Source organism: Leptidea sinapis, chromosome Z (assembly GCF_905404315.1).
Source record: "Leptidea sinapis chromosome Z, ilLepSina1.1, whole genome shotgun sequence".
Lineage (NCBI taxonomy): Eukaryota > Metazoa > Arthropoda > Insecta > Lepidoptera > Pieridae > Leptidea > Leptidea sinapis.
Genome location: NC_066312.1, coordinates 25384129 through 25407850, shown reverse-complemented (window position 1 = coordinate 25407850; position 23722 = coordinate 25384129). Strand labels below are relative to the sequence as shown.

The 23722-nt window shown below is 33.8% G+C and overlaps 1 protein-coding gene across 2 annotated transcripts in view; it reads right to left on the bottom strand.

The window, feature by feature from the left end:
* Positions 1 to 21260, bottom strand: part of LOC126978473 (uncharacterized) — a 54428-nt gene extending 33168 nt beyond the window's left edge. The window contains exons 1-2 of one of the 2 annotated variants that reach the window (XM_050827294.1): positions 21111 to 21260; positions 13154 to 13359 (exon numbers count right to left, since the gene is read on the bottom strand). In XM_050827294.1, the coding sequence (XP_050683251.1) occupies positions 13154 to 13359; positions 21111 to 21168 (264 nt within the window). In that variant the 5' untranslated portion in view covers positions 21169 to 21260. The remainder of the gene's footprint in view (positions 1 to 13153; positions 13360 to 21110) is intronic. The other variant, XM_050827295.1, reaches the window with a different exon arrangement.
* Between the last annotated feature and the right edge of the window lie 2462 nt (positions 21261 to 23722).

The following is a 23722-nucleotide window of genomic DNA, read 5'->3' as shown; positions in this document are numbered from 1 at the left end:
TTTTATTATAAATTCTAGCCAGTAAATTTTTTTCAGTTCGTAAGTTTAATTATTTATAAACCAGAGATTGCACATAATACATCTATTTATAAATGTTACTGTTTTACTATCATTTCGTACCAAGAATACTGGCAGCATTTCCGAGGCTCAGTTGACCGAAATATATGTGTGCCACATAGGCGCACACATTACGTTGAGTTACAAAAAATACCCCGTGAATACATATTATACCGCGCATTTATGTATTTTACAGAACCAAGGGGGCTATACACTATTAATCTGTAATCAAAAAAACTACGTTTAAAAAAACCTACTTGAAAAACTGAAAAGTATCAAATAACTACAAATTTAATTTAAAACACCTCTTATGCAAACCTTCGCCTTTAATATTAATAAAATACTATTATTTATATGTGCACCAATTAATAGATTTTAGGTCGGTGCCAAGCCGTAAACAAAATACATAAACAGCTTACGTAAAACAGCTGTAAATAATTATTAAGGTTGTCTGGCCACGCGTGTCCATCCGCTCGAATTTTGTTCCAGACGAAGCTATTCAGCACAAAGTCACGCGTGGCGAGTGTAGATACCTACTATTACATTTGGCTTGTCACCGACTTCAAAGCTATCAATATGTAGCACATAAAAAGACGTACACAAAAAACAATTATATCATCTAGGCAGACAAAAATATTCATAGAATGAAAACTACTTTGCCAAACTATCTAAAATTTTTATGGGACCAAATGGTATTTACAAGAATCACGTAACTCGCTCACGATTATAAATCTCGGAGTAATCGGTCTACATATATAAAAAAATACCGATCGAATTGAGAGCACACTCCTTTTTTGACGTCGGTTAAAAAGATATATGTATATACATGTTATCGTGTTCGAGGTCTTCGACCATAAGTCTTGAATAAATTAAAATTGAACATAATTTAGGTAATTTGATGTCAGTTTTAGTTCGGTGCAGGTAAATTATTGTAGTTCAGTGCCACAATAAATCCACATATTGAAGTGTTTCAACCCCAAACATATTAAAAAGAGGTTGGTATAAAGGCCTTCTCTGTGAAGCAAACAAAAGGGTAGAGAGGGGTATTTCTTGCATGCCGACGCTGGCGTATTTGCGACTGAGATTCCGAGGCTTTGTGCATATTTGTGTAGGTAAACGCCAGCCACATTAACCTAAACATTTTTGGAATGAAGTTCTTTTACGCGGCTTGCTGTTGAGTGAAATGGTTGAAAATGTAAAGAAACGAAAACTCGATCCATCGCAAATTGCATCGCTACCTTCGGTTCAATTCGCATATTAACTTTAAAGCTGCGTTTATTACATATTTTCTAAATTTCTCTGTAGCTCAATTGGTCTAGCAATGAACTGGAATGAAATGGCGTTCTGGTTTTTTTTAATGATAACTTAATTCAGGCGAGCTTAATAATACGAAATACAACTGCTTTTTTTGTTCTCTATTAAATTATCTGTCATGTGGTAAGCTTAAGCCGTTTTATTGGTATTTTATTTTCATTTAATTTTTCTTTGGCGAAGAACGTATTTTTGTTAAACACACACTTTGAACTCCAAGATAGCCAGCGCGTAATATTAAATGTGTATATGTAAGTACCATAATACACCTTCGTGAGGAGTTGAGTTTAGTGCCCTAAAATTATACTACAACAGTAACTTATATTCTTACTCCACTGATTAAATGGTCTCCATTGCATTACCCCGATAGTGCTATGGTCATATGCTCCAGGATTGATGCCGAATATGATATAATGCCGGTACTTACGCGACTTTTAATGGCCCAAAACGGCCCTTTAGCTATACAAAGCCATTGTAAGACCGCTTATATCTTATGGCTCTGTGGTCTAGTGCAGGAAAATTGCCCAAATGGCAGTAAAGAACTACATGCACCATATCGACAGGCGCCATGACAAGAGCCAGGAAGAAACTCCCTTGAAAACCGCATTGTGGAGGACCGCCACACATCCAAATGGTGGAGACGATATCCTTATTTATGGCGTATCGTGCTAAGGTGGAATTTGCCAGCATGAATCAGGTAAAACAGCTCTTCGAAACACTCTCTGTGATAAATTCGGCAAAAGTCACTCAATGAAATAACGTCCCTACGCAACGCCGAGTTAGCCGTTCACAGAACAATGGGTCTCCGGCAATTCGGCCATTGGATAGGCACGACACTCCTGACCCTGAATGGTCGGACTTTCTGAGACGGGCGTCGCCAAAGACCTGGTAACTGTCAGCAGAAGATTTAATAAGGACGGCATGTGGCTATCCGTGTCTGGTAGCCGCACTGGCAACTCAACCAATTAGGACAGACTATATGACAATGCAAATTTATGACCTTTGGGTCATAATTCGGTCGAATGGTTTGCCATTCGTCATTATACCCGTTGAAGTCACACAAGACTACGATATCAGCGGAGGGGATCTGAGCAAGCACGTCGTCATTACGTCACCTAAATTGAGTCTAGATGCAATTACGGTACAAGGTAAGACTGCCGCAACCGTGCGATGCATCCTGAGTTGAGATAATAGTATTATAAAGCACTTAATTCAATTACTTTGTGTAGCTTATCTTGTAATTTTCCTTTAACAAATTCTTTCTGAGCACGCTTCTTCAAACTACAACTGTTTTATAAATAGAATACCAGACCATTGACATTTGACCAAATTTCATGACAAGTATGCTATTGGTAGTGGAAATTTTTACTTTCGACAAACAGTTTGCGATCAAAACTGCTCAACTTCAGTTAGTTTTAAATAATTAGAGTAATAAATATAAACAAAGTGATGTCTTAAAAAATAGATTGAAATGAATAAATTAGCTTAATTTAAGACTTATAAGTGCTACCTGAGTAGCCTAATAATAGAACAAGCATGAATTTGAATTTCATTTGAATTGTCAATATCTCCGTAATCCAACAATCAATTCTTGATGAGTTTTTCGATCGCTACAGCTCGGGGCAGTCGACTGATATTCCGATCCAGTGTCTTGGTAGTGCACTGTACAAACCTTTCACAAACACTAATCCCAGTGATTTGAATATATGATTCACTGTATCAATTTTCAGAAATACATAAACACATGTTTGATATCACTAGTTTTTTACATTATCACTATAATTTTTAAACGGGGATTTTATATATTCACGACGCAACGGTTTTTCAAAAATGGGTTATTTTTTGGCGTTCCACCGGTCCATATATACCAATTCGAGGAACGTAACATGACCCAACCATTACATAATAATAATAAACTTTATTGGAACCATAATAATACTGCCAAAAATAGGTCATAATGAACCTTTAAATAAAAAATTTCATCATGTAATGTTGTATTACAATATCATTGTTCGGAGTTCGGCACAGTAGACATCTGCCGTTATTGCTTGACCAGATCGGAGAAAGCTATAGTGAATAATACCATGCTGAGACCACCAATCTGTCACCATTACCATTTTATTGGTAAGCTTTGATTTAGAACAGTGTTGCGGCGTTTGACCTGGGGCAATTCAGCCATTGCATTTTTCACTTACGGTAATCGTAATAATCCACTTTTCGTCGCATGTCACAATTCGATCCAATTTTCCTTAATTTCTGTATCCATTCAACAAGGCAACACAAGTTTTAACACGCGTTGCTTTCTGCAGATCATGTGGCACTAAATTTTCTTATTTGTTTATTTCATTGATTTGACGCAAATGAATCAAAATTGTTGATAATGTAATGTTAAACTATGCCACTATTTCCTGAGTAGTTTGGCTTGAATCGGCTTCTACCATCTTTTTCAATGGTTCAATTCACCTGTGTGGGCGGTCTTCCCACGTGATTCGTCCTTCAAATCAAAGTTTCCATCACGAAAGCGTTTTAACCAAAATCATTAGCAGTCCTTTCTCCAAACGCAACATTGATATTGCGAGTTGTTTTTAACGCGTTAGATGCGAGCCGGGACTCATATTAAAAAATTACTCGAATTATCGAAGTATCGTTCTTTCTTGTCTAAGGTGAATAAAAAACAACTGAAAGTCGTTGACCAAATGTTGCACATATTTTAAAATAATAAACTACATAGGTACCTATAACAATAAAACAGCAATTTCATACTACCCTATTATAATATATATAAATATATGCAAACTAATTTTAAACTTTAAAGGAAAACTAAAAATAAAACAGACTTAGTGAAATTGAAAAAAAAAAGAACATTAATTATTATTTATGCTCATGAATCGAAGTTTGTGTTGGTTAGGTCTGGTGTTCCTTAGGTCTAAATTTTTGGCCTGTTATTATCCTACTAATATCTTTCCTATCTTGGCGTGCGTCCGTGCAGAATACATACACAGGTACGTTTAATAATAATACATACAAAAGTTAACGGAAAAAGGGTGCGGGGACTTCAGTCTTTATCGGCTGCCGAAGTAATAATAAGTGCGCAGAACTTTTAATGTTTCTTTCGAAGATTTACCAAATTTTTGTTAAGTTGCTATTGTTATAATATATATAGACTACATTTCGAAGATATTAGAATAATTATAATATATAGATTAATTTGAATTTGAAGGAAACATACATTATTTTATTCGGCGTACTTTTCAATCCTGTTTGTATATTTGTACAGAAACTGCGAACCGTATTATTGCGATATTACCTCGCGGGCGTTAGTATGTCATTCGATATAGCGCCCGTGTGCGCAGCACTACGTACAAATTAGATTGCCCAGATTCGATGTCATATAAATCATGTTTTATATACGTATTTGCATTAAACCTAGGAATGAGAGATACGTTAGTAGTACGTGAAAGTTGAATATATATTTTATTTATATTTTCATTCCATAATATAGAAAACAGATGAATATTCTTCTAATAAAAGCTCGACCTTTTCGATTCGACGAATGTAGCAAGAAAAGAAAACTTTTGACAGTAATAACTTTTTTTGTCATAATGTCATTGCCTTGACATGAATAAAGTGTTGATTTTGATTTTCTAGTACTACCTACCAGTGAGAGGCTCCTTTGCACAGGATGTCGGCTAGCTTATGGGCACCACAACGGCACCTATTTCTGCCGTGAAGTAGTAATGTGTAAACATTACTGTGTTTGGGTCTGAAGGGCGCCGGGCACCTCTACTATTTACCACTGGACTAGCGGCTGTCAAAGTGCTTTTGTGCCTGTTTGATATTCGCTATTTTGGCGCTATTGGCCATGTAGCGAGAGTCTGCAGTACTAAAACTAGTGATGATAACTTCAGCTAAACAAACATCGACAGGAAAACTATTTACAAAAAAAGTTGTGTAGGTACTTTTTTTCGTTGATTCCTGAAGTATAAATAACACGGAAAATGACCGAAATTAATTCACAACGCAAAAATACTTCAGAGTATTGTACGTTTGTCTCACAGCCCTTCAAAATTAGTTCTCTAGAGTCTTGACGCTTGCGAGTGGCGCTTCAAATCTATTGCTATCTATATATATTTCTATCTACACAAATTTTCTGTCAAACATGCGGAACAGCCTGTCTAGTGGTATTTATACAGGTCAGTGGCAAATGAGACTTAACATCTTATGTCTCAAGGTGACGAGCGCAATTGTAGTGCCGCTCAGAATATTTTGGATTTTCCAAGAATCTTCCAAGAGCGGCACTTCATTGTAATGGGAAGGGCGTATCAATTACCATCAGGAGAACGTCCAGCTCGTCTCGTCCCGTATTTTTATTAAAAAAAACTAGAACTTGGGAGACATATTCGTCTTGTATTACAAAAAGCAGGTATTGCGAGAGCAGCCACAGTCTTGGGATTAATTTCTAAAAAAGGGTAACACCGACTATTGTAGCTGATAAAGCAGTATATTATTGAAAATAAGAGGACACGACGTAAAAACTAACAATTTACCTTAAATTTAATCCTACAATAACCAAACTATACCAAGTAAGACATTAAGAGTTAAGTTTATGAGACCCGTTACAGTTCAGAGTTTACAAACCTCAATTTTTCAAATTTTATTAAAAATAAACAACCGTATAGGTAAAATTTAATGCTGTTAGTTCTGTAAGAAGGCTTATACGATACTGCATTTTTGCCATAGAAAATATAGTTTTTGCGGTTAAGACTTAATTTATTCGAATAATGACGTATCAGAATGAATATGAGATTTTTTTTAAGTAGTTTTGCCCGTAATTTGTAAGAATACAAGGACTTAAAACGCTGGAATAATGTATTGAGAGCAGGAGGCTACGCCGGTATTTACTACTTTAATGTTCATTTAAAAGAATTTCAATGACCTCGATACTTCTTCTTATAGAAACTCAACTTTTTATGACAGTAAGGGACGAGATGAGCAGGACGTTCATCTGATGGTTATTGAAACGCCCTGTCTATTACAATGCAGTTCCGCTCAGGAACCCAAAAATTCAAAGCAGCGCTACAATCGTGATGTTACCTTACCTTTACATATAAGAAGTTAAGTTCTATTTGCCCAGTAATTTCACTAGCTATGGCGTCTTTTAGACCGAAGCACAATAATGTTTAAAAATTACTACTCCACGGCAGAAAAAGGCACCGTTGCTGTACCCATACCCACACAGGCTCCCTGTGCAGAGAAGCATCCCACTGGTAAATGCACTTAGCTACTTATGCCAAGGGGAAGCACAGGTCATGTTTAAGCCCAAGTGGTGGTAATACGTTTAATGTAATCATATCCATAATACATAATTTATTATATAATTATATATTTAACACAACGCCTTGACATTAATAAATGAAATATTTAACCTAATTGGTTTTTGGTGAAGCAACCTTATTTTATAAATGATTTTCGATTTGATTTGATTTGTATCTAATAGGTGCAATTGTCAATTTCACTTACACTTTTGTGTTCGGTCACTACGCACTTGGAATGCTAAGCAGTCATTAATTACTATGTAGGCAATAATGTAGGTAACATGTAGACTGATACATATGTAGGCTCGACAGTTACAGAGATAATAACGTAATTCTTAAACGAATTGTGCTGCATTTATTATAAGATGACACATAATATACTTAAAACTATGAACGATATGTTTTGCTTATATCTGTTTGAAGTGTAAATTATCTTATGTGCAGGAGATCTCCTGGGACTCCTCTCAGTATCAGGGTACCACAAGGGTCAATTCTTTAACCGTTCCTTATCTTTATCGACGTAAAATATCTTCCTAACTTTAAAGAACAAAAATGAGAGGTGTTTGCAGATACTGATTTTCAAAGTAAAAAGAACCCCAGTTATGTATGGTGATGTAAATGATAGTATATCTGACATCGTGTACTGGTTGTATATGCGCTAATATAATGTTAAACAGCAAGAAAATGAAGAATATAAATTTACCGTACCAAATGTCAAAAATGTAGATGCAACAGGTGATAAAACCGGTGGAATCTGATATATTTCTTGATTCCAAATTACTTTGGGAAGCCCCCATATTGAAGGATTGGCTAATATAGATAGCTAACAGACTTAGTTATGCAGCATAAACGGTTAAAACGATTAGACAATTAACTGACATAGATATGCCTTATATGGCGCGACTTATAAGTGTACTTTAGTTATTTTCATTGTATTATGTCCTATGGTAATATATTGTTATGGGGCAATGCTACCGATATTAATAGAAACTTTGTGCTGCAAAAGAGGGCTATTCACGCTATTTATAACTAACGTCCTACAGGATCATTGAGAGTAAAGCTTAAGGAAATATCGATAACGATCTCTTCTAGACAATCCAAAATGATTCAGGATACAATAACATATTAAAACGGATATCTTTAATTTTACGTCTGTAAATATTATTCTTTAATTTTAATTAAAGTTTTACAATAATTACAGTAATAATACATACAGGGTATCAGTTATAATGGTTGGAGGAAGTCACCATCAAAATATTAGACTCTTGCCGTCTCTTAGGCACTAAGATATTTGCACACTTCATAAGTGAAAGAAACTTAAGTATTAAATAACTCAAATTAAAATATATTCAGCAAAAATAATCCTGGTTGTTAAGTAAACTTCACTTGAAATTGAATTAATTAATATTAGTAAGTTAATTAAAACAGTTAAGTTACCGTAAATTTTCGAAGCAAACGCTTCGGGAAGCATTAGTTTGAAATAGTAAATAGATTGAATCACTAATTGGCTCAGTTTGCTTTATAGAATCGACACGGACGATACCTTGTAATATAATACATACTGCTTGTAGTAAAAAGCAACTGTATTTTAATTAAAGAGATTCATCGCAGCAATGAAATATTTTTAAACTGTCACGAATACTTTGTGATTTACTTTTAGAAATGAATGTGCATTTATTTCACATTGTCATGTACAGTTTGTTTTGACAAAATTGCTTGACCCATTTGATTCTGGACTGTCTGTAATAGATTAAACTTTAATGCGATATTCTAAGTTCACATACTGAAGAATATGGTTTAAGCTTTATTTATAAAATACTAAGAGCTAAGAGACAACAAACAGAAACAGAAAGTTTAACAGTCCTTCCAAACACTCGCCATGATAAATGCGCCACAAGAGACACAATGAAGCGACGTGTCTATTACTACTTAGCTACGCGATAATTCTATGAAACCTTGTGACCGCGAGTACACAGAGCTGCTCTGCGTTACTCGCGGTCAAATGGTTTGAGCTGATACTGGGTTGTACAACAGCAGATATTAGAGATACTGTTCATATCTGACCGAACAAAATGGGCGATGGCTTGAAACACTCTCTCGCTGTATTAATGAACCTTGTATTGACTTCCAGGTGACCGCGAAATTGGCGAGTTGTCGAAATTGAAAGATCTTTTATTCTAGTATTAGGCGACACATTAATAATTTGGTTTCTTGTGTGGTTAACGCGTAAACTTGAGTCTTCTGGGGGTTTTGAAGCTAGCAAGCTATCATTTCATTGATCATCGTCATCATATCAGCTGGAAGACGTCCACTGCCTTCTCCAAAGATCGGTCAAAAGGTTACTATATATCATGCCGACCCCAGCTAAGAAAACTGCCAGAAAATATATGCAATTTAAAATGTCTCAAAGTTTTCATTAGCAATGTTTCTAACTGGCCAGCTCTAAACATTTTCAGTGTTACCCTCGTATTAATTAAAAGTCCTTCGGTGCATAACACCGATAAACAATATGAGATTGTTTTTAGAAACTAATTAAATATCCTATTAAAGTTTGGTCAAAGTTGTATTAGATTCTGCCTGCAATATATTCCAATATTCTCGGTAGTTCGGTTTGGTTAACAGAACCGCTCGCCACTAAGCTCGTTAAGCCCCTACTCTGTTACAAGCTGCTCGCTCGCCTTACAATTTCATAACATATCGATACTATATGTATGCCAGAATGCATTTCCAATAAATTCTCAGCTATAGTGATATAGTGATTTAAATCTTACAAACTTACTCTAATTAAATACTTAACAATACTCGCTCAAAATCATAAACTATAGTGGTTGCAGTATTGAAATTTAAAAGTTTAATATTGCTACAAATTATTTTTCTTAACTTAGAAGAAAAAGGGTCTCTTATTCACTTCATTAACTGTCTCTACGTCACACAAGTCTTCAAAAAGTATCTATTGTTGTGCGCGACAACACGATACAAGTGAAAACATCATCACGGGGAGGTTAATTGATAATACGAAATACAACGTTTTTTTTTATTTTGATGTTGTAATGATATTTACAATAATATATGTAATTATAATTGTTTTAAACACCGGAAAATTGTGTTCTAAGTGTCGAAGCTCCCGTAGCCGACGTAAGCCGTCCTCGCCTAAACAAGCGTGACAATTAAGTCACATTTAAAACGTTTTCGCTTCATTTTCATTGGATTTTATATAGTTATTGTAAAATATAATTCTTGCCTTGTAACATATCAGCTATTGTAATATTTTATTTGATTAACGCGAGTTTTACACATTAAAATAAAATAATTGAATAATTCGTGCAATTGTAACTGTGTTTTTACATAAGTTATTTGCATTAAAGTTATAATAGGGGACTGAGATAGTACAGTTTAAATTCTAAGCGTTTTAATCCTTTAGAAAGTATTTTATTTAAGGGCAGGAGTAGATCAAATCAAATGTGTTATCAGAAATAATTGAATGCCCTCGCGTCTTACACGACTGACAGTCGGTAAAAAGTAGATGGCGTTTCTTATAGTAAATCTAGGTATTAATGTACTATATTTTACAACACGACATCTTTCATGGTGCGCCTATTTTGTGTGAAATGGCCCGACCTCAAACCCTTTTGAAGTCCAGTGGGAGTCGGTCAACTTCTTCACAATATGCCTATGTAGATTTTCTTTTTACGTTATTTTCCTTCACTGTATAAACGTTCATACTCGTATGAATTTGTAGAATCGAAAACACATTGATAGGTAGCGAGCATCGAACTATCATCTATCTAAAGGAAACCAGTTTTTCTAACGCGTGAATATTTTACTTCTATAAGAAAGTTCATCGAAAACCAGGAAATAATTTGGTTACAAAAAGATCACAATTTGAAACAATTGAATTATTATTCATGTGGAAGTCATTTATAAGTCTTTAGACAATATTTATTAATCTTCCGCAAACGCAAATTAGAAACAATTATCCGGTTAATATCTTGATTGAAGCAGCTTGCATACAAGCCAACAATCAATCATTCACTAATGATGACGCTGAAAAGTGTGCTAAGTTAAATTACAATAGTTTAAGTGCCGACAACTTAGATTGGCAATTGGCGCCGAAGTTACGAGGTTAACGATAAGTTGTCGATGAGACAGACGGCTGTTATGTCTACAAGAAAGTTCCTCATATATCTTTATAATAAGATAAATATGAACAGAACTTAGAAATTCTTTGAAACAGACTAGATATTAACTGTATTAGTGGACTTCTAGCAATAGCAATAGTGGATTTTTAGCAATTCATTGTTCTTCGATTAATTTTACTTGCAATTATTTGCAAGGAAATTTAATATATGTATAGTTTGTTCAATACCGTTATTATACGCGGGGCAATAAAAGTGACGTCATGTGCAATCAAATCATTTCAGTTTTTATTTTAACAAAAATGAACTACGAAACACAGTGTCGTTACAGTGTCTTATAATGACAAGGTACGATAAGGAATTAAATGCTGAAACTGCAAATAAAACAGTTTGCTTATTTTATAATAATAAAATAAATACTATATTGCCACTTTGGAAAAATAATATTTAAAGTGAAATCTTTAAAAATTACTGTGTGTTTGGATTATGCGGTGTTATGGTGAATCGTAAACTGTTCGTTCATCAATATATTTGAAGAGAATCGTTTTGTTTATTAACCGACTTCAAAAAGGAGGAGGTTATCAATTCGATCGGTATTTTTTTTTTATATGAGTGTACACCGATTACTCTGAGAGTTATGATCCGACTTACGTAATTTAGTTCGATGCAGAATGGATGCCATTTGGTCCCATAAAAATTTTACATAGTTTGGTCCAGTAGTTTTCATTTTATGAACATTTTTTATGAAAATTTTTGTTTACCTCGATGGTATAATTGTTTTTTGTGTATTTAATAATTACTTACAATAAGTAAGCTGTTTATAATATTAAGTTTTATTTTGGTTAGGGCTTGGCACTGACTTAAAACCTATCAATAGGTAACACATATAATAATAATAGCATTTTATCAATATTAAAGGTAAAGGTAATTTAAATTAAATTTTTAGTTATTTGATAGTTTTAAGTTTTTGAAGTCGGTTTTATACAAGATAGTTTTTTTTTATTATCGAAAAATCATATTATTTAACAAAAATGCTTATTTATAGCTATTTAACAAAAAAGCTTTTAGAATATAACAAAGACACAACCAACTTCAAAAATTATATACTAAAACAATAGATATCTATAATATGCACTAAAAAGTATAAAAATAAATGTGTATTTTAATACAATCCAATTAATCTTATTAATTAATGTAATTGTAGTTACGATTATTGTTATTTTTGGAAATTGTGTCTGCCGGCTGCGGCTCCGCTCTCGCCTCTCGCCACGTCACGTTGCGCGTGCGACACAAGCACATCTCACCTATAACTATATATGTAGATACAAACCTACCTTGGTTGACAACGACTTCAAAAATAAAAATAATCGTTACCACGTATAAAAAGAATCATTGTCGGATTGAGAAAATTCTCCATTTTTGAAGTCGGTTTGAAACGGCATTCATTTTTGTTACACGTAGTAACAGCTCTACTGTGTACTACGTATGACCGGTTACTTTTGAGATCGCTGCTCGCTTTTGGTACTTTTTGCATAAATCTAATTGAATATAGTTTATTCGGTTTTACATTGACTTTGAAAGAAGTTAACTCCGTACTTTCGAAGTGCGTGAAAGATAGTTGCTAGATGATAAATATGAATAGCTTATGACGTGTGATATAATGGTGGGATTCGGCGGTATCTATCAGGCCAAACAGCCCTTCGGAACACTTCCTGTGATATACGTGGTATTAGACACACTGTGAAGTGACGTCGCGCAACGACAAGCCATTGAGTCGTTCATGGAGCCATCATTAAAGTAATGGGCGGAGACGAACACTCGTTACAAAAGCGAGCTCCCACTCGAGGACTTAGCCGAATGAAAGTTTCATTAAAAAAACATGTTATGTTACGTTTCGTTTACTAAATTGGTATATATTTTATATTTATAGTATATTTTTTAAGTTGTTAGTGACTTCTAGCGACCGTACAATGTTTCAGCGATTACTGCAACTCAAACTTCAACCATCACACATACGTGTGGTGTTGCTGAATGACCGCTAATGCTCCCGTGATTCCTCTAGGGTTGTAGGAGAATGACCACTTATATGTAGATGACCCATGCACTTGTTTATCCTCCTCTTCCTTAAAAAATATTAGAGCCTAAAAAGCAAATACACCCGGCATTGGTATATGATTGGGGCATGAATAGCAGTAGGAGACGCTCATAGTTGTTTTCATGATGTATTCGGATTCAGATTATTATGTTGATCTGGTGAGCTGATTCTGTCTGCTCGAAACACCTGAACTCGATCGGCATCAGTCATCATCACTCACTCATCGTTTTTTATCTTACCTTACTGAGCAGGTCTTCAGGGATGACTGGTTGACGTCTGATAACTTCCTCAGGGTTCACGTCGTACGTTATCTTGGGGCTGTCATCATACTGAGGATACTGTTCATAGGGAGCCGCCAAGTACTCGTGCATTATTTCCGACATATCTGCATCAGTTCCCGCGTTGAGTAGGTTTAGGTTGTCACCGATGGCCGCACCAGGCAAATCTGCAATAAAACGGATTAATAGTCTGCTATGATTCAATTTATGCTTCGATTTGAGAGCAGTACAACTCGGTTGTGATAACCGCAAATTGCTAAGCCACGCAGCGGCCGTAATTAACACAGGTATTAGTGGCGATCACTTGTGCTATCACCAGGTTTCGTTAGCACTACTTACTTAACACTTCCCAACGAGTTTGTTTTTATTTTTAACATTCATATTTATTGATGTTCGTGAAATCTTGTTAATAGTATTATAAATATACTATACCTATCATATTTACATATATGTAGTAATTAAGAAATTATATTAAATTAAAAAGTAGAATTTACTGCATTTGTAATAATTCCTAGATTTTTGAATATCTTAAACATAATCAATGTTTATTAGGACTTTAAATATACTTAGTTAATAAGCCTATTAGAGTTAAGTTACTACTATCGTACTTTTACATTATTTCTGTTACTTACTCTGTTTTTCAAATATTATGATATTTATAGTGTCTGCCGTTTTTTAATATATAAGGGGAGGTAAACTTCTCAGGGAGCCCATACGAAGGCACCTTGGTAGCCGATACCGGAAAGACGGTTTGGCTCAAAGACTGGAGTGACTTAAAACGGAAACCATACTGTCGATCGCCAATCGACTGGTGCTCCTCTAAGTATCCTAAGATTTGTTAGTTAAAGATATCAACAAAAACATTAATCAGATGACCTAAGTCACGATGTAACATTAATCGTTATCTTAGTATTGATTTTTAGTAATAATTGTCCATATTGTTAACCATTATAAACACGCCTATATAGTTATAGTAGTGCTTTTAACAAGTTTCATAAAAATTTTCAATAGAAGTTCCAATACAAACGAATAATACGTATTTTAAATGGGGTCAGCTTGTACCTAATAAAACAATAGCTTCACTCGGGACTAAAAATATCTTGCAAATAATTATAGACAAAGCACAAAGTTGAACAAAGGTAATCGAAACTCAGCTGGGTCGTATTTGTTCTGATCATAGAAATGAGGTTATTTATTTTACAACGCTTGCATTGTATTGGAAACACATTTATAAACTTAATGTAAGCGAACATAAAATGTTATCCACTTCTCTTTTTATGAAGCTCGCGTTCTCTGTTCAGTTACATTTATAAAAAAACTCAAACTCACTATCAAATCAAATGTTATGCGCTCGTAAAATTTAATATTAAACATAAGATTTGGTTTGGAAAATCTACACACATGAAGGCTGATATGTCCGTTTCAATAAAGTGTTCTCGTGAAATCAAATCTAGTTGTGTGCACATCTTGGGTAGTGAACCATGCTAGTGAGCAGTATCGTTCCAACCCTTTGAAGTTTTCATCTGTCAAGTGTACGTAGAAAAGTCTCTGTGCAATAAAAGTCTCTCATTGCATTACCTACAGCGGGCCCGGGAAATTTAATTTGCAATGGAGCATCTGCAAGCGCATTCTTTCACTGTGTTGAGAAATTGCTTTTTGGATGTGAGTTATATTGCATTTCTGTTTCATGTATGATCAACCAGGTACAAACGGAAATTAGTCTACGACGTACAATAAATTTGTTTTTGTTTGTGATATTACACTTCTTAATCTGCGCGAGTTTTGCCACGATATTAGTCTACCTGTGTTAATAAAGAATTTATGGTATGTTATTACAGATCGAAGGATATATATAACTGTTTATACAGTAAGGACTTTGGCCTCTTTGTATAAGCCGTGACTTGGATGTCGTTAAGATTGCTCTCTGTGCTCTTTCGATGAATATTATTTTACTTTTGGCAGAACCTCTCGGTAGGTACATTGTAAAAAGAGATCTTAGTGATATGAGATAACCTTTTATAAGGAATCATTGAGAGCAAAATTCTAAGAAAAAAACATCTTGACTGTTGTTTCTCAATATATTTTTGATAATGTAATGAATGTTTATAGGCACATAAGTGAATTTGCGAGAAACTGTCATAACCATAATGTTAACACCAGGAACAGACATAAGCTTATAATGCCTACTACTTGCCTAAGTCGAGTTAGCAAGTCTTTTGTGGGGCGATGTATATGCTTTTACAACAGGATCCCAGAAAATGTTCAAAACAAAAGTATAACGTTATTCAAAAGAATTGTTATAAAACGTTTGTGTGGTAAAGGTTACTATAACATAATGACTTTTTTTAATGATACCACAGATTGGGAATAGAGCGACCGCCCTCAGGATATTAAATAAAAAGTTTAATTGTACAATGTTACTTTGTAATTGTTACTTTAATTGTAAAACATATTATTGATGAAAAAAAAGCCCGTTGAGTTTGTTGCGCCCATTCTTCTCAGGCCTGAGGCATTCATTTTGGAATGGGTGGTAATTTTTTTGACTTTCAATAAGTGATATCACATCCTATTTTGAATAAAAATATTTGAATTTGAATTTGAATTTCACGGAATTTTTCTAAAATCCATAAACACAGGAGGATGTCGAGAAAGCATGTATTTTGTGACCCACTGAAATAAGTGGCGGAAATCATGAAAACTTATTAAGAACGTAACAAAACTAAGAAAAAAGCAAATCATAAGTAAGTAAAGTACAGTAAAAACTTACTAAACGGGAAAACTCCCGACCAAATAAAATATTTATGAATGATATTTAAATTTATTAAAAATCATAATCGGTGATTTTTTACATTTTACTTAGAAACGATTGATGTATTTAAATATTATTATGAAACAATGTATTAGGGTCACTAAAAGTTCAAGATGAAAATATAATAAGGTAAGTACCTACAGGTGTCACTAATTAACAAGTTCACCGCCTCTTGATAATTATATTTTAGTGTATTTTTTATTGAAAACAATATCGTTTTACATATAGAACGTCATTGATTGAACAATATAATAAATAATAGTTCACTAAGATAATAAAATTATCTTTTTTATGCACAAATAAAATATGAAAACAAAATTTTATGAACGATGTGGGATTCGAAACCACAACCTCTCTCTCGGCCTCTCGACCTTTCGCGTTCCGTGCGAGTGCTCTTCCAACTGAGCCACAACCTGAGAGTTGAACAAAGCATACAAGATTTTATGACGATACGTCACTCGAACTGTTAGCTCAGTTGGAAGAGGCTCGCACGGAACGTGAGAGGTCGAGGGTTCGAGTCCCGCATCGTTCATAAAATTTTGTCTTAAAATTTTATTTGTGTATTAATCCTAGATGTTAGGGTAATCACTTTAAAAAGATAACAAAATCTTTTTTTATTCTTTGTTTCAGACCTACCAGAAGACTACCTAGTCTTGCCATAAATACTATATATTACAGAATCTACGAACTCTACAATCACTGATTCCTAGGATGGAATGGTGTTTTGCAAAGCCTACGCAAAGCAAACGCAGCCTTTTGTTGAAGGCCCGTCCTGAAAAGAAGATTACAAAAGCAACAAATAATTTTAACGCTTCATTTATAAAAAAATTCACCGCTCAGACCTTTCAATAAATCACGAACAAAATATCGAAGCTTTATTTGAAATAAAAACTTGAACGGTTTTGTCTCGCCATTCATTTCATTTTAAAATATGGCTACGATTTCGCTTTTATTTCAGCAACGTGTGCAGTTTTTCTGATTAGCACTGTGTTGTATTCACAAGCTGACCTTACTTGGCTTTTATGCTGTTAGTTTCTTCAAAACGTTCGAGAAGCTATTTAGTATTATGATTTGCTTTACTTTTCATTCAAATATCTTTAATCTTAATGTTAATTTTTTATGCAAACTACCAACGGAGAAGTATGGAGATTACTTTATTTCTTTTTTAAATTAGAGGGGGTAAACCGGCAAGTTCACCTGATTGAAAGTGGTGAGATAATCGCCCGTATCAACCCGAACAACTTCCACATCTGAGTCCACATCTCTACGTAAGGCCAAAGTAAGAAGCCGATCGGACAAGACATTATCGTTGATTATTCGAGCTGCTATTCAATGTATGCAATTCATACTGTACTGATACTTTGACAAGTTACTACTAGTAGACTACTCATACATATTATCTAATTCTCGTGTCACGGTGTTTGTATTTAAACTCCTCCGAAACGTATTGGGAACATATTGGGTAAGTCTGACAATTGAACAACATTTAAATTTCATCCCCCTAAGTGTTAAGGGTAGTCCACCCTAATTTTTTTTTACTTTATTTTTTATTTTTATCTTATTGTGATTTATTGATATGCATTGAAAAATACATACAACTTCACATTTGTCGCCTTTCTACGATCTATAACTATTTTTGTATCGCAATTTTTATATTATTCTCTTCTACCCACAAACGCTATAGGTTGCAAGATGGCAATCGAATATTAAAATTGTAGTACGATAAATTTTATATATCTACGATATATGTATTTGGGAGGTTTGAGAATCGGTTGTCATCTATTTTTGTTACCCCAAAATTTTTTTTAAGTATTGAATTTTTTTATTTAATTACTTTATATGGTAATACAACGTTTGCTGGTTCAGCTAGTAATTTTATAAAAATCACAAATTGAGGCCTAACGAACAAAATATACGACAAAAAAATAAACTCAAATCATGTCAAGAAGAAGAAATAGTGTTAGATCATCTCGCTGATTAGAGCTTCCTCGTGTCAAATTCGTACCAATAAACTCAGGTATCTGTCTGTTTTTAGTGTACGATATTATACTGTGACGAAATTTATGTATTTTGAATAAAAATATTTGAATTTGAACGACCATTTGCAGAAGGTTAGGCAGAAGGTATTTTTTTTTTTTATATAATAGCTGATAAAATGAGTATATGAAAAAAATAGTATGTGTGGATTGATACATCTACTGTATTGTACTTTAAGTACTTTAAGTATGTACTCAATAAATACGCCTATGTTTTTACTTATTAATTTATACTTTTTTGACTTACTCGTGTAAGGAATTTAGTTATTGACGTTTGTGTATTTTGTTGCATCACTTTGCATATATTGTTATTGAAATGATTTGTAAATTTCATTGTAAATAAGAACCTGTAATACCATTCTCTTTCGAAATGAGCAACCTTACAGTTTCTTGCTCGTTCTTCACAAGTGTAATGCAAGTTACGCTCGAAATAAAATATTTTTGAATTATTTGATTTGATTGATAGGAATGACTTGGAGTGAATTTAAATGCGAGACTCAAACCCTAGTAGGATAGGGATTCTTGTGGATGATCAGCTACTTCTAGGGTATTCAGGATTTTGTTTATAATCCTATTCCATCTCCTGCTTTTCAACTAGTTATTTTTTTTTAACTGTTGGTGCTATTGCGTCGATTAAAACATGTCTTACGTGTGTGAGTCATTCGCTGATGGGCCTTTGTTGCCCAAAAATGCCAGTTTTATACAAAGAGCTCTTAATGCTTGTAATAGAGAAATCGGTAGCCGAGGAGCTGATAGCTATTTCAGTCAACATATCAGACTAGCAATACAATGCGGAAATGCAGCAGTCTTAGGTCATATACGTCTCGATAGACTATGACAGCTGTGGCAGACGTCCAAAAGAACTACCCTCAGCTCTAAGCTCTACATTTTGAGCAATCAGGCAGACTAACATAAAGAGTTAGCTTGTCACTAATATTCCTGGCCTGTTTTTATCAGTCAGCGTAAGACTCTATCTAGACGTTTAAATAATTTTCAATTTTTACCTTATGTAAAGTGAGATGTTATTTTTACGATGAGTAAAATAAATAAGAATTTTGTTGTTCTGAATATTATTCAAGTAGCTAGAATAATATAATCCAAAATAAATATTTTCTGTATCAATTTGAAGTTTTTGGCAAGTTAAACATATAAATGACTATGTAAAACCGCACCGGGGCACCAATTTCAAAATAGAACATACTATTTATTTTTATTTTAAGTTCGATTTTCAAAAAGATGTAGTTTGTTTTTACACGATTTTTATTAGCTTCACCTGTATGTATGTTTGTTTGTAACCGACTCATTTAGGTGCGATTTCGACCCACTTTAAACGGCCAGATTTCGTTCAAACTTCGTAGATATATCGAGGACCGATGACAATAGATTAATTTGATAAAATTATTCCATTTAACAAGATTTTTGTTAATTTATATAACTTTCGTCTATCGTATATACGGCACGAATTGATGTTAATTTTAAATTTCAAGCATTATCTAATATTAGGAAATTTTCGAATACCAAAGAGAATTTTCAATTCAACAATGCAAATTAATTGCAAGTTTAAAACAGCTAAAAAAACACTCTTTTATAAATAAACCAAACTAGGAATCTTTAAAAATCGTGTTTTTTTGTTTTTTTTTAACTACAATTTTTTTAATTTTGCCTGGAATTGATTTCCTTGATTTTGTATAGGCAAGTTGTTGTAATTATTTACGGTTTTTTGAAGTAGGTCATCTTTTTTTACATAATGTAATGTAGATCATGAAGTGTTTTTTACGAGTACAAACGTACTTCTTTAAAAGTAACTTTTGTGGTATATATTTTGCGTTATGAGTGATTTTTGCTTAAATTATATATTAATGGTTAATTAAATATTAATTTCACTTGAGACCCTATTATGCTGTCTATGGATCCAACCGTCCGTGCGTCTGTCAGCAGACTAAATCTCTAAAGATATAACCAAATTAGCGAAATCTTAAAAAGCATTCACTTAAATAAAAATATATTTAATAAATGTTATGTCAAAGTATTTAAGAAATGCTTACGTAAAGTTAGTGACAATGTTTATATCTCAATAAACAGTATAAAAAGACAAAAAATAAAGATATGGAGGAAACTGACCGGTATGAAATTAATATTGAAGCATTTGGGGTCTTTTATAAGCCACAACGTCCTACCACATTCTTGGTGTAACAGAGCTGTTTTTTATTCTCAGGCTTTGGGAAAAGTTTTAACATAGTACCAACTTATTAGAACGTTCTAGATTATATTAATGATAAATTATTGTAAGAACCTCTTGCTTGTATGTGATTATTTACTCATATTAATTCATATAGCTGTTCTTTTACGTGCTTTTTAAGTACTTCAAAGTACGTAAGTCTTCTTTATTTTTCTCTTACTATTGTTCTATTTATTGTAATGTATATTATCAATATTGGCTTAATCTTATTACAATAATTATTGTATACATATAAATATTATTTATTTATTTAAATAATAATAATCAAGATGGTAGGTGTTAATATCAAAAAGTTAATAATTAATTTAATTTCTTTGTTATGTTTAAAAAAAAATAGAGGTTTAAAGATACAATAATTTATTTGTTTAAAATAAGGATAACATCTTGAGTTGTTTTAATTTAGTTATCTTATTAATTGTTTATTAAGATATAAATACATATATATAAATGGTTTTAATGATTTTTTTGTATAATCGAGAATATTATAATGTCAATACTTACTAAGCGTTTGTCATATAATGATAACAACGGTGGCGTTCGCAACAATGCCAATGATAAGAATAATTGTATGCGTACGAACACAACAGTAGGTTACATTAGCTTTTGTTCATAATATTAATATAATTAGTATCGAATAGAAATTCAACATATATTGTAGTTGAACTTGTGTTGTGAATTATTGTATAAAGTGTATCAAACAACATGTAACAGGTGTCAAAACAGGCGAGTAACGAGTAATACGAAAATAAGATTTCGCAATAAAAAATAAATAAACTTAGCGCTTCATTTTCAAATTGCTTTGCGAGGCGTGGCGGTTTTTTTTTTTTTACTTACCATCTTGCCTTGCGAAGACACAGAGCGCGAAAGCAAGCCAAGCTACTATCGTGAGCATGGTGTGAACACTTGTGGCCCGTGATCGAGACTTGTGTTTATCGTTCCCGCGCTAACGCGCGCAGTCGCGCATCAATCGATACCCGCCCACATAACACATCTCTAGACCACCACTGTCCTAACAATACCCTATACTCATTTTTGCGCACAAATACTCACTGGACATACGATATTCTTCCACTAAACACAAACCACACTACTGATCTTATATATCAATCTATCTTCGCTTGTATTGCATTGACTTAAAGGCGGTTTTAGTTAAACAGCAAATAATTATAGTTAGTAATTTTAAAACTTTAAAATTGACAATACGCATGTTTGCTAGAAGTTCCAAATCGTAAAATAAACTTGTTGATGGCTTTCATAATATTTTTGCCGATTCGCGAGATTTCTTTTAAGGAAACTAGGCGAGAAATTGAATTTAAAAGTTGTGATAGTGAAGTCTAATGAACTATAAATGTTCAACATATTATTTGTTTGACCTGATTTCTGCCGCCCATCAAGGATGTCTTGCAAATGAATGCATCGCATACAACATACTTCAGCGGTTTTATATATATATGTGTGTGTTATATATATAATTACGCTGGAGTATCTATAAAAAGCACGAAGAATTTCCATAAGAGCAAATATTAAACAAAATGTATGGGCGTGGCTTAAACTAAACTTTTTAAGATAATAAAACACAATGTTTTTAATTTGTTTAATAAGCTTATTTAAATTTTTCAATTCGCAAAATTTCCAGTGTCGCTTTACCAGCCTTCCTATTTTCTGTCCATAGTTATACTAAATCTCATAAGTAAAATTTAAAGGGCATGCCCTTCAAACCATAAGATTGCTGGCTTGGAAGAAGCTAGAAACGCTTTCTTAATTGCATCCCCAGGTCTAAATTTTCCAGTTTCTCCAAATCCACAGAGGAGCTGGGACGACATAAACTACAAATTGACTTTTAACAATCTTTTGAGCTGTGTAGTACAGGTTTAGCGAGTGCTAGGCTTTTGGCCTTCGTCAAATACATTTCTTGAGCCTGACACGCAAATCGCAACATGTCTACGGCTTGGGGTTCCAGTCTGCGCTACTCATAAATGTCGCTGTGGCAGTTATTTTGACAAGCTAGGACATCACGGATTGTCATGCCAAAAAAGCGCAGGCCTTTTCTCAAGACATGCCGCATTAACGATATCATACGCCGGTCCCTTGCGACCGTCAATGTGCCAAGTCTACTGACCGACTGGTATTGCAAGAGACCTGACGGTGTGAGTTTGATTCCATGGAAGATGGAGCGGGTGCTGGTATGGGATGCAACCGCTGGCCCCTTCCCATCTACATGGAACCAACAACAGAGAGAGAGAGAGTCTAGGCTCCGAATATGATGTTGTCCCATTCGGTGTCGAGACCCTTGGTCCGTGGGGTCCTAACGCTATAAGGCTTTTTAAAGAAATAGCAAAAGGTAAGTCGACATCACAGAAGAACGAAGAGCTAGCAGCTACCTCGTACAAAGAATTAGTCTAGCTATTCAAAGGGCTAACGCTGCCAGTATCTTCGGAACCTTGCCCTAAAGGGACTCCTTTGAATGATATATTTTAGTTGTTATATTATATTTTTTAAGGTTATTTGTTTTAAATTCATTGTTCTATTCTATATTTATTTATTTCTGTATAAATAAATGCATAATATTAAATGGATATTGTTGTTATCATTATATGCATAACCACCATTTGTAATATTAATAATAATACTAAGAAAATAATCTTGTAAAGTTTTTGTTAAATACAAAATCTGTCAACCAAGGCTAATTTTACTTTAAAATATTGCATTAATTCGCAATCCATTTGACTGAGAGTCGCGCTCTGGTCTACTTTGGCGTATTTTCCTATTTTAGAGAAAAAGTTTATTTTGATAGTAGGTTCGTAAAATAATAAAAATATATTTGGTGGTGACAATTACAACACCAGGTAAAGGTCATAAAGCTACATCAGTTCGTAAAGGGGCTTTGAGATGGGAGGAAGAATTGATAAGATGCTCCCATCCCATCTTCTATAACATAGAATAACTTAGCCTACATTAATAATACTATACAATTTTAGGTGGCCTGCGCAGAACTATACAAGAACATCATTATCCTCTTCACAACCTGCTATACTACAGTAAGCCTTCTATGTCAAAGAAGCTATATATATCTTTTGAATTTGTGCGCAGTGAGTCCTAGTATACTATCTGGTATTTCATTTTAACATTTAATACCAAGACCTATGTGAGGCAATTTTTATTGTTCCGTTGTTTGTAATTGCGATTATGCTCGGGCTAGTTAATTACCCTCTTTTGTATTTTTTAAGAGGACCGCAAATATCATAAGAATCTAACTATATTCATCGGCCTTGCTATTCCATACGGGGACGCAGATATTCATACCAAGGATCGTCCCTTGGGTTGCGTTAAAGCACCAGATCATAGCCCTGAAATAATGGATAAGTTAAACAGCAGCTAACTAAAAACAACAGGCATTCCGAAAATAGGCAAGAAACTAAAACCGAGCCTCTAAGACCCGCCGAAAA